Here is a 12,382-nt window from a genome sequence, read left to right as displayed (position 1 = left end):
GGTAGCTGTGCCCGGGTTTCGGTCAGGTGCATGATAGCACTGATAAGACTTTGAACTCGGAAGAATCCACTCTTCCTTCCATCGGTGTTACGGCTGGTGGTGTCGAGCGGGCACTCTTGCCACTGGAACGATCTCTGTGCTTTCCCTCTGACACACCTTTTGTTGTCTCGTCTAGCTCGAGGCTGCTAACACTTGCTAGCGAGCATCATACGCGTCGACTGCCTGACAGCGGTGCAGCGAGGCCGGGGAATAAAAAGTTAAGGGTCACCCAGGAGAGCCGACAAGTGACACCCTGCCAGGTAGCTTGTCTTGTAAATAAATAAGTAATTTCATTTTTTAAAAATGTTTTTATTTTGTTTATTTTTTAATTAACGACGAGCACGACAGACGTGTATCAGAGATGCAGCCACAACAGTCTCCAGTCATTAGCAAGCAGCTAACAAGCTAACGTCAGATAAACAGTAGCCTAGCGGAGTTAATACGATCTGCTCGGTGATCTCTAAACACCCGCACTGAGAGCGAGAGTGGCCTGCAATCCGCATTAGGCCAGTCTGTCTGCTCCCGAAACGCTAAGCATCACCCCGCTGCTCTCTGCTAGGTGGTGCAGATGCTTTCCTCTGTGCCCTGCATCAGCATGACGTCCTTCCCCCTCCTGTAGGTCGCACCATGTTTATTGCATGTGTAAATAAGCGCTAGGATTTCTTTCAGGATGAGTGGGGATGACGTGAACCCAGCAGCAGTCCCTCAGCCAGTAGAAGATGTTCAAGGAGATGGACGGTGGCTGTCACAGGTATCAGAATCAGAATACTTTATTAATCCCGAAGGAAATTAGGGAATCTCTATTGTTAAAGTGTTGTAAACATTTACCAAACATTTATCATTAATACCTCATATCCTTCTGATGTATGGAGGCGGTCTGAATGATGTGCATTATTTATCAAAGATAGTTCCCTTATGTGTTTCCATGGTAATTGTTAGTATTAAGTCAGTGTTTAAATAAAGTAAATAAATAAATAAATAAAACCAGTTGTATAATTCAGCTCAGATGGGATGGCACTTTGGATCTGCACCTATGTGTGGCTAGGAGTCTTAGTAGGAGTCTTCTAAATTTTGCACGCTGTCCCCATCAGGAGTTTTTGTGTGACGCTTGGAGCGCTTACAATGGGGAGGAGGATGGTGCTGTGAGACTTTCATTGCTGAAAACTCTTGCAAATTAAACTAAAGCTTAGTATAATATACATTTCTCATGTTGATCGAGACATCGCTTCGATTTGGTGACCTTAGTCTGAGATTATGTTTTTATTTCTAATTCTTAAACACAAATGTTTATGACTGTGCTGCAATCCCGTGAAGTCAGTTAGTGTTGTCAGTTGATGTTTTGATCTTCTTAATAATATTAGTGTCTGAATAAGAATGGATGATAATGTTGATAATATTATTATAGTAGTTATAAGCTCATGATCTGACTCAAGGCCCCTAAATAAATATCAACCATGTGCTCACAATTTTTAGTCACTAAGAAGACTTTGTTTGTTTCAGTGCATCACTTTGTTTGGCTTGTTTAGTGTATCTTTCTAGAAAGTCTGCACAAAGTTAACTCTCCCAAAGCTAATAGGGCAGTCATTGAGACAGTCTGTTTTACTCAGAGCTCTCTGTCAGATAGGGCACCAGATGCATCTCACCTATAACAAGCTTAAGGGTTTTTTATCTGACTCTGATGGCTCACGATTGTCATCATACCGCTCAGATTTAGAGAGTCAAAGCGCAAAGTTTTACATCAGGGGGCAAGTTCTCAGAATCAAGCAGAGAGGTGTTTATTTTTAATAAATTAAAGATGTTCTTGTATTTATCGGGTCTGTCATGCACCGTATCACCAGCTCTCTTGTGTTTTTACAGCATTCAAGGTTTGTACAGGAGTGCAAGGATGCTGAGCCAGATGTGCTCTTTGTGGGGGATTCCATGGTACAACTAATGCATCAGTATGAGGTCAGAGTAAAGTCTTAGAAAACATTTTTAAATTAAACAGGACACATCTGGATGTGATTCATGTGTCTTGAATTGCACAATAAAGACAGCAAATAAAAGCCACACGTTTGTCTTTGCTCACTGTTGATTTTTCTTGATGACACACTAGTTATCGTAATCGACCTGACTCAAATGCATATTCATGGTTTTCTGTCCAAAGGTGTGGAGGAAGTTGTTCTCCCCTCTTCACGCGCTCAACTTTGGCATTGGAGGGGACACCACCTGTAACGTACTGTGGAGGCTGCAGAATGGAGAGCTGGAGAACATTCGCCCCAAGGTGAGACGAGCCCGCTAACAGAAAGGCAGATGAGGACAGTATAATGCGTCCACACTGATGTCCACAGTTTCACATTTCACACACTCTGACCTCCGTGTCTTGAGTTTTGTGACTTTCATGTAGATCTTGAGCTCTTTCTTCATAAGTGCAAGTTTCAGCATTGACCTCGGCAGAAGTCAATGCACTTTAACTTCTTTGTTAAACTTGATATTCATCCATTTGGCTTAATTGCTCTAAAAAAAATCAAAATGTCACTTAATTGTGTTGTATCTCATATGTTATGTCATTCGCTTTGATATAAATTCTGCAGGGTTGGACGTGTTTAGCGGAAGTGAATAAATTGTCTGTCCTCTTGTCCAGGTGGTGGTGTTGTGGGTAGGAACCAACAATTATGAGCACACAGCAGAGCAGGTTGCAGGAGGAATTCTTGCCATTGCAGAACTGCTCACTACCCGCCTCCCCAAGGCAAAGATAGTTGTCCTGGTAAGTTTAGTCATATGTTGCATCTTGTCTTGCTTGTTTGTCTTAAACTCATATTTTGAGCTAGAACTTCTAATTATATTGACATTTTTTTCTGAGCATTAACACAAAGGCTCTTTAACGTGGTCATATGCACACAACTTGAATACGATTTCAGGTGACTTAAATAACATGACTGAGGAGTTGATGCCACAATATAACCAACAGACAGAGGAAAGTTAGTTTCCTTTAGTTGTGGACACACAGTTTGATATTAGTTTGCGGTGAAAGAAACTCGTCTGCATACAGATTGGTTGAACATGTGTAGCTAATAAAGTACATGTCTTTTACTTATGTACAAGTCATCACTGTGAGCTCAGAGCTCAGTTTTTTCTCGCGTTGGATCGGTATAGTCAGTAGGATCATGGTTATAACTCTGGCTGAGCACAGAACTCCCACCATCTGCTATTCAAATCTTGTTTCAGAGGCATCCATCAGGAGATATTTGGCTTAAAAAGAGAGAAGGAAGCTAAAACAGCTTCTTCAGAGGTGCCCAAGGAGTGTTTTGAACAGTGAATCATTCAGAGCTTGTCTAGTAGAGTCCAAGAATAAAAATATGGCGCTTGAAATTAGCACGATATGTCTCCTTTAATATAATAATTTCAATAAATAAGTCAGCTCTGTTTCTGTGGTCCTCAGGGTTTGTTGCCTCGAGGGGAACGGCCCAACGCACTCAGGGAGAAGAACGCTGCTGTTAACGCTCACCTGCGCTCCTGGCTGCCACGGCTGAGCCAGGCTCAGCTCTTGGATGTGAGCAGGGAGTTCGTCCACTCCGATGGAACCATCAGCACTCAGGACATGTTTGACTTCCTTCACCTTACTTCAGCAGGTTACGACTCTGTGGCCAAGCCCCTCAGTGACCTGCTGCTGCAGATTCTTGAGGAGACGCCAGAGGAGAGACGACCATCGCTGGTTTGAGGGCTACGGCCACGAAGCACACGTCTCCAGAGGCATGTCTCATCTCCTGCTGCTGCAGTGGCTGAGACATGCCCCTGGTACCTGAAGGAGGAAGGGCTCATGCTCAGGGGGATGAAGAAACCTGATGTGAGTGGGCCCATGTGGGGTGTGGGATCACATTCTTGAGCATAGGGTTGAGTGTGGGAGAGGTGGCGAAGCGGGAGAGAGACCTCATTACCGACGTAGACACTGTGATTGCAGTAGTAATGTGAAACGGATTCACCAAGTTCGTGCAACTCTTAATTTTAGACTAGATTTAATGAGATCACGAGGGACTGCAGTGGCACGTGCACACTAATTAATCTCGGCCCGTGGATAAAACGAGTGTTTTGTCCCTCACCTGTTCTGCAGGAACACAAAGCACCATCTAATTTATTTCTTCATGTTTTAATATCCATAAAACAATTCCTTGGCAAGTATCTCTGTCAAACACATGTCCCTGCTCATCGTGCGCTTAGCTGGCAGAACCTTAGTCAACACTGGACAATGTTATGAGTGTGGCCAGTACACCAAAGAGCGGTGGTTTCCAACACAGAGGGGGTCCAAATCCTTCCCTTGAAGGTACAAATAAACTTTCATTAGTCAGTTTTAAGAATAAAGAGATATTTCTGCTACACTTAAATCTCTTCAGTGTCATTCAATCTCCCAAAAATCATAAAGAATCAATCAAGTTACCCCTCAACAGTCCACGAGATGAAAAGCAACTGCTGCAGAGAAGATAGCGCTGAGATGCACGCTGTTTACCAGTGAGCAGTATCTAAAAGAACTAACTCTTTTTTGCTTAATGTGTAACACTGCAATGCATAGAGCATATTAAATCACTCTAATAGTTTTTTCAGTTCACTAATTATGTCTTTGTGTACGTAAACAACTGCTCTGCGAAGCGAGAGCACGTAGTTTATTTAATGTTCACTTTTGAACTTGTGTGTAACTATTGTTTGAAACTGTTAATCACTATGAAATGTATCACTGCATAATTCACTGCTACACACACACACATGCGCGCGCACATTAAAATTATTCTGGTTCCCGTGTTGCTCAAGTGTTCAGTTCGAGCCACATCTTGCTGTTCGCGTCATGCTTGTTTGAAACTGAGCCTCAGCTTAAATGTAAAAAGGCTTCTGTGTTATATTACTCAGTCAGCGAATGTCACACATTGCTGCATATTCATTAGTGAGATTTATGCTGCTCAATCCACTTCTCTGGTAATCTTTAGGTCTTCCAAAATACCTCCAGCCTCTCTGCTAAAGTACGAAGCTTCTGTCCAAGCTAGCAGTAGTGTTTACATTGTGTTTGTGGAATAGCGTCATTAATTAGATTATTTGAATGTTTTTAAAATAGGTTATATGCATAAAATGTGCTGCTTTTTTGCAACAGTATGCTTGATTTTGTTTGTCTTATAAAGCAAAGTAAGAAGATTGGAGAAAATCAGTGGCTGTCCTGCTTTAGTTTTTTTCTTTTTAAAGTATTTCTGATCATGAATAATTCCTGAGTTAGGCTGATTGATGTGCTACATACTGCATTATCCAAATGTTCATACTCAGACTCTCAGACCAGCTCTCTCTCCCTCTCCCTGCTTAACACCTAGATGTACAGTAATCTCTCCTCCTCACTTCTTGCCTCTTTATTTGTGGCCCGTCGTGTTTGTGGTTGAACCTCGCCCGACCCTGCCATCCTGACTTACTTCTGTACATCTTGACACATCTTGATCCAAGATGGCTGCTAGGGTGCAGACACACAGCTTGGCAGGTCCTGTGCGTTTGCCAAAAAACCCACCTAAAAACCCCTGGATCTTGACATCAACTTGTCTTTTTGTTTTTATACATTTTTATCTTCTGTGGAGTTCGACATGTCCAAGAAAACTGGATAATTATACCACTTTCCCAGCCAAATGGAGTCAACATCTTTTGTTCACAAAATTCTTGGATTTTGGTCATGCTAGACCACCCCCAGGTAAACATGAACAATCAAATATACCACAACTGTCGCTGGAGATTCTGAAACTTGTTCTGATGCTACTTTTGGCTGGTGATATAGAACTAAATCCTGGACCTAATTCAAACATCAGTGATTTGGACTGGCTACAACTAATTAGCCTAGTTAGCCTAGGTCTGCCTGGGCCTCCATCTCAGCTGGCTGGGCCTCCATCTCAGCTGCCAGGGCCTCCATTTCAGTTGCCTGGGCCTCCATTTCAGTTGCCTGGGCCTCCACCTCAGCTGCCTAGGTTTCAATCTTGGCTGCCTGGGCCTCCACCTCAGCTTCCTGGGCCTCCACCTCAGCTGCCTGGGCCTACATTTCAGCTAGCTGGGCTTTCACCTCAGCTGCTCGGGCCTCCACCTCAGCTGCCTGGGCTTTCACCTCAGCTGCTCGGGCCTCCACCTCAGCTGCTCGGGCCTCCACCTCAGCTGCCTGGGTCTCCACCTCGGCTGCCTGGGTTTCCACCTCAGCTGCCTGGGCCTCCACCTCAGCTGCCTGGGCCTCCACCTCAGCTGCCTGGGCTTCCACCTCACCTTCCTTGGCCTCCACCTCAGCTGCCTGGGCCTACACCTCAGCTGCTCGGGCCTCCACCTCAGCTGCCTGGGCTTCCACCTCGGCTGCCTGGGCCTCCACCTCAGCTGCCTGGGTCTCCACCTCAGCTGACTGGGTTTCAATCTTGGCTGCCTGAGCCTACATCTCAGCTGCTCGGACCTCCATCTCAGCTGCTCGGACCTCCACCTCGGCTGTCTGGGCCCCCATCTCGGCTGCCTGGGCCCCCACCTGCTCTACCCAAATTACAGTCTCCGGTAAAGGGTTTCTCATCATTAAATGCTCATAGCATTGTCAACAAAAGGACAAGAAATCCTGCTATTAAAATTTACAGAGGAACAAAGATCTGCAAGACATTTAATCAGGCTAAAGTAATCTGGGACACTAAAAATAAACCAAAGGGGCTTCTATGTGGACACATTAACATTCGCAGTATGTTACCAAAGCATGAGCAACTGGAACATATTCTAAGCAATTCCAATATTTCTATTTTGGGTATCTCTGAATCTTGGCTCACAAGTTCTTCTCCTGAGTCTGCGGTTGTCTTTCCAGAGTACACAGTATTCAGAAGGGATAGAATTGGAACAAGAGGAGGAGGAATACTTGTGTATGTAAAAAAACACCTGGACTGCTCTTTACTTAGTTCACCAATAGATGTCGAAATAGAACATATTTCTGTTAAAATCACTCTTTCCCCAGAAATGTCATTTACGTTGATCTGTTTATATCGCCCTCCTTCCGCAAAGAATATTTTTTATGAACAACTACAGAGATTACTTAAATATCATACTATAAATAATAAGTCTAATGAAATAATTGTAATGGGAGATTTTAATGTCAACTGGGACTGTGAAAAGGACAGAAAAACACTCAAGGACATAATGGATACTTTGAACTTTACTCAACACATTGAACAACCCACAAGAATAACGAGACACTCGAAAACTAAAATAGATCTGGTTTTCAGTAATAAGCCCGAGCGAATTATTAAATCTTATAATTTTATCACTGGTATTTCAGACCACAATTTTATATTATTTTCTAGAAAACTTATAAAATCACGGGTTAAGAATGACTTTCAAAGTTCATCTAATAGGAGATCCTTTTATGAATTTATACCAAGAAGTCAGCTACAAAATGTAGCAGAAGCATTAGCATTAGTTAACTGGGAGCCTTTATTGTGTAGTGATGATCCACAATTCTGCAGCAGTCACTTCACTGACATTGTCAAGGATGTTATATCAACATACTCCATTAGAGGTCGACAAAAAATAAAGACAACATCTAATTTGCCCTGGTTAAACAAAGAGTGCAAGAATTTAATGAAAACAAGAGATCAATTACTAAAACAGTTCCTGAAAACAGGTCTAACTCTGGATAGACAGAGATTTACTTCAATGCGGAACAAAGTAACAAGAAGTTTGAGACAGGCCAAAGCAAATTTTTTTATAAATATAATTGAAAGAGCCAAAGGTAATGGTAAAATTATCTGGCAACACTTAAATAAATTACTTGGCCGTCATTCAAACAAAAGTAAAAATACAATTGAACTTTATGTAAATAACTCTATTGTTAGAGAGCCTCTATCTATTGCCAGTAACTTAAACACTTTCTTTATTTCATCTGTTAAGGAGATCAGTCAGAGCTTTGACTCAGTCGTATGCTCTGATAATGTGAATGATGTTGGTCAAAATTTGTTCACCATCACTCATATTTCAGACACTGAAGTTGCTAAACTAATTACAGGTTTAAAACAATCAAAAGCACTTGATGTATATGGTATTAACACAAATTTCCTAAAGGAACATATGGATTTGCTTGTACGTCCAACAACTCATGTTTTGAATATGTCTTTCGAACATTCCATTGTTCCAACAGATTGGAAAATTGCTGCAGTTACACCAATTTTCAAAGCAGGTGTGAAGACTGACATGGCTAATTATCGCCCCATAAGCATACTCCCGGTTGTATCTAAAATAGCTGAGAAGTGGGTGGTTAAACTCCTCACTGCTCACCTAGAAAACACCCAACCCTCATTACATCCATTGCAGTTTGGCTTTCGGGCACATCACTCCACAGATACTGCCCTGTGTATGTTAGTGGAGAACTTGAAGAGCTTGCTGGACAAGAGTCCCTGTGTTGGAGCTGTATTTTTAGATCTGAAGAAGGCTTTCGACTCTGTAAACCATCAGATATTGTTGTCCAGATTGACTCAGTTTAATATCTCCAGTCAGGCTCTTCAGTGGTTTGCCTCATATCTCTCACACAGGAAACAGTGTGTGGTGTTGGATGGGGTTAAATCTCCATATTTAGACTGTGATACAGGTGTTCCTCAAGGATCTGTTCTTGGGCCCTTATTGTTCTCTCTTTTTATCAATAACTTACCTGAAGTCTGTCCAAATATATTTGCTCAAATGTATGCGGATGATGCAGTTATATATACGCAAGCAAATAGTGTCCAGCAGGTGGCAAAAGATCTTACAGCTGCTTTAGCATTAATGCATAGCTGGCTGGAGGACTCATGCCAAATGTTGAACACCTCAAAAACTGTCTGTATGTATTTTTCAAAACGCCCCTTAAACTTGAAGCAGTCAAACATATTCCTGGATGGAGTAGAGCTTGAATTAGCTCCAGAATTTAAATATCTTGGGATCATTCTAGACCCAACATTATCCTTCAAGAGTCACATAAATAAAGTGTCCCAGGTACTTAAATTTAATAATCGAAATTTTAATCATATACGTAATAATTTAAATATGAATGTTGCAAAAACTTATTTTTACTCAATGATCATCTCTCATATGGACTATTGTTTGACGTCCTGGTCACTTGCTTGTCCAACAACACTTAAAACTATTGAAAACATTTATAAAAGAAGTTTAAAACTACTTGACAAAAAACCGACTTCCCACCACCACTGTCATGTGTTAAAAAAACATAAATTACTGAACTTCAATAACTTAGTGAAACTTAAAAGAGTGTGTTTAATATATAAAGTCTTACACTCCCTTGCTCCACCACCACTAAAGCAGTTTATTAGGCATAAAGAAAGCTCAGACAGGACCACTCGAGCTACAATCCGAGGAGACTTGTTTATACCCCACAGACGGACAGCATTTGGGCAGAACGTCCTCTCTGTTAAGGGTGGCCATCTGTGGAACAGTCTTCCTCAACCCATTAGAGAATGCTCGACATTCAATTTGTTTAAAGCAAAGGTTAAAAACTGGTTATGGACAAATCAAGTGTGTGATCATGTATGAGTTGTATAGTTTTAATGTTTTATTTGGGAACAGAATGGTGTGTATGTGTAAGTTTGGTGATGGAGTTTTTATTATGAATGAATGATGATTTTTTATGAGTTATTGTCTATTTTTTTATGTTTAAGGACAACAGATGGAAATTAGCCTTTGGCTATAATCTGGCATGTTTACATTCATGTAATTTTTTTTTTACATTTATGTTCATTAACATGCACTGTCCTAAATAAATAAATAAAATAAAAACATGGTGTAGTTATTGAAGGGGGGGAGTCTAGCCACACGGTTAAGCTGAACGTACTATAATCATGCTAACTACTATAAAGCATCACAGGCCATGTAAAGAAAACCTTTTGTCTGTGAGCTTGCTGCAAACAGACACTGTTTGCGACTGAGAGTCTGCTGTCGAGCATCGAGATGTCAAACGTTACTGCTGTCTTAAGCTCTGCACATTTGTGTGACGTGTTGAATATAAATGGTGTACGTGTGCGTGCCTTAAGCGTTCATGAGGGCGGGTGTGTACAGCGTGTCCGGTACCGGATTGTGTGAGTGTCATGAAATGACAATGTTGGGGAAGAATGATGTTTGTAGGCTGGACTCTGTGTTTGCTGTGACACAGTATTTGCACTGTTCTGGCTTATTGTTATGTTATTGAGGTAAAGCATTCCAATAAATAATAAAAACAAGGACCTAATCGTGTTTTGTTTTTTTGTCTTTGACATCAGCAAATAATGATTTACTTTGTAAAATAAGAGGAAACATGAATTTGAGGTGCTGGATCCGCTCTTATATTTTTCAGTGCTGTGTGTAAGTGTTACACGGCAACAAAGGAGCCATTTAATCAGAGTGCCAAATTGAGAAAGACACTAATAAGGCTCACTGCTTGTTCCTTGGCTCCATAAGAGTTTCTCAATGCTTAATTAGTTTGCTTTCACTAAGTTTATCCCCCTAATGTAACACTTCAACAGCACTTGGTTGCAGTGTGGACTCATTAAACAGATTAGGTGCACTGCTCAACTCTGTGCGCACGTTACATTTTTCTCGCGCCTTGATTATTGTAACTCATTTTTCACATGCGTCTCAGTCCTCCATAGTCACAGCTGCTCCTGCATCCGTTCACTGGCTTCCAGTGAAATTCAGAATCCACTTTAAAACCCCGATGTTAACATAAAACGCTGTACATGGACAGAGCTTCTGGGACCTTCTTGGAAGTTATATTTGTCACAATTTTTGCTGCACTCTTGGCCTGATCTCTCTTGAAAAACACGTTTTTAATGTCACTGAGACTTTATATCCCGATAAATAAATAAAGAATATATGAAAGTCACTTTGCCAACAACAGCTTTTACCTTGTGAATGTTTTTTCTGGCTCAAAATGACTTCATGTTATTCATGAGTGATATGAGAGATGACAGATTACAGGCCAACAAGTCCTTTATAACAGTTTCAATTCCTGCAGTAATTTTCTGGCAAATGCCGGGAATCACTTTTTGGCAGACGATCAGTTTTTGGCACAATGCCAGCCTCTCCCATCCACTAGCCAGGGTCTCCTAGCTGTCCCCAGCTCTGATTTTATTGCTTAGCCTTTCCTTAATCTTTTCCCCTTTATTTTGGGCCATAGTGTCGCTATTTGTGTGTATGTTGGATTGAATGTCTGATCGTAAAGTTGATAATGTGTCTGTCTGGTGGAATGTGGATGTTTATCTTGAATGTATGGCTTTTATTCAAACTGGGAAGCATTTTGTAACTCTCTTTTTTTGAATTTGAAGTACAAATAAAGTTGTTTCTTTCTGTCAGAGGCACGAGCTCTTCCTGTTGACAGGTTTTGTTTTAGTTTTTTTAATTTTGTGGATCAGTGAAAAATGAAAATAAACACATGTACACCCTGTCTACAGACCGCTTAGTCTAAATATCCCTTTAATGTTTTTGTAACTCTAAAAGCCAGCCATGTAGACCCAGGATAAATATTGCAATTTTCCTTCTGTCAACACACTGTTTGAATGTGAACTTTGTAATCCCAGCAGGCATCAGAGGAAACACCCTGATGTAATCTGCTCCTGGTCCTTTGTGCGGTTCCTGCTCTGCTCACCTCTGCCCCAGATTTCATCTTATCTATGACCCTGTGTTTTAAAGGTTCGTAACGTTATGCCAGGTGGAATGGTCGGTGCAGCAGATGAAACACGCTGCTGGCTATCAAACCAATAGATCATCTCCCTCAGACCATAAACAGCTCACACAAACAGCCACAGAGGCTCATTTATCATGACAGTTGTTCCCAAGTTTTTATAGCAGAAGCCAAAAATTGCAGCCTAGATTTGTGTTTTCCCCACATAAATCATATTTATTCAACTTACAGCAGCCTGACTCATTATTTTCAGCTGCAGTGACTCTATTACCCAGCAGGGGGCACTGCCGCCTAGCTCAGGAAATCACTTGTGCTACACAGATATGCCTGTGACTCCATTTATTGAAACACACACACACAAATGCAATAATTTCAAAAGTTTTGCAGTTGTATTTTTTTTTATGATTCCCACCCTGCAACTTAAAAAAAAAAATCCCCACAAAGTTGTTGTGAAACATGAATTTGTTCATTCCTTTAACCTCCTAAGATCTGAACTCTTCCATGGCATGAATTTTTAATTTCTCTTTGATATTTGGGACGTTGGGACCTGATGAATGTACAAACAAAGAATTTCCAGTTTTGTTTTGTTTTTTTTACCTGATTTTTGTTTCTGAGAGAAATGTGATCAACATATAAGGACATTTATTTTAAATTTTGATAGAAAAGTGGCAGTATAATGTCCTCGTATCTGGATAT

General features: G+C 41.1%; 1 protein-coding gene across 1 annotated transcript; it reads left to right on the top strand.

The window, feature by feature from the left end:
- Window positions 1-21: 21 nt before the first annotated feature.
- On the top strand, window positions 22-10,243 carry pafah1b2 (platelet-activating factor acetylhydrolase 1b, catalytic subunit 2). Its single transcript, XM_085174851.1, has 6 exons — window positions 22-299; window positions 709-790; window positions 1,897-1,986; window positions 2,186-2,302; window positions 2,663-2,785; window positions 3,461-10,243. Exons 2-6 carry the CDS (start codon window positions 710-712, stop codon window positions 3,737-3,739), a joined length of 690 nt encoding a protein of 229 aa, XP_085030977.1. The 5' UTR covers window positions 22-299; window position 709; the 3' UTR covers window positions 3,740-10,243.
- Window positions 10,244-12,382: the final 2,139 nt, after the last annotated feature.

Source organism: Neolamprologus multifasciatus, chromosome 10 (assembly GCF_963576455.1).
Source record: "Neolamprologus multifasciatus chromosome 10, fNeoMul1.2, whole genome shotgun sequence".
Taxonomy (NCBI): Eukaryota; Metazoa; Chordata; class Actinopteri; order Cichliformes; family Cichlidae; genus Neolamprologus; species Neolamprologus multifasciatus.
The sequence above is the reverse complement of the archived record's forward strand: the minus strand, read 5'-3'. Positions and strand labels throughout refer to the sequence as shown.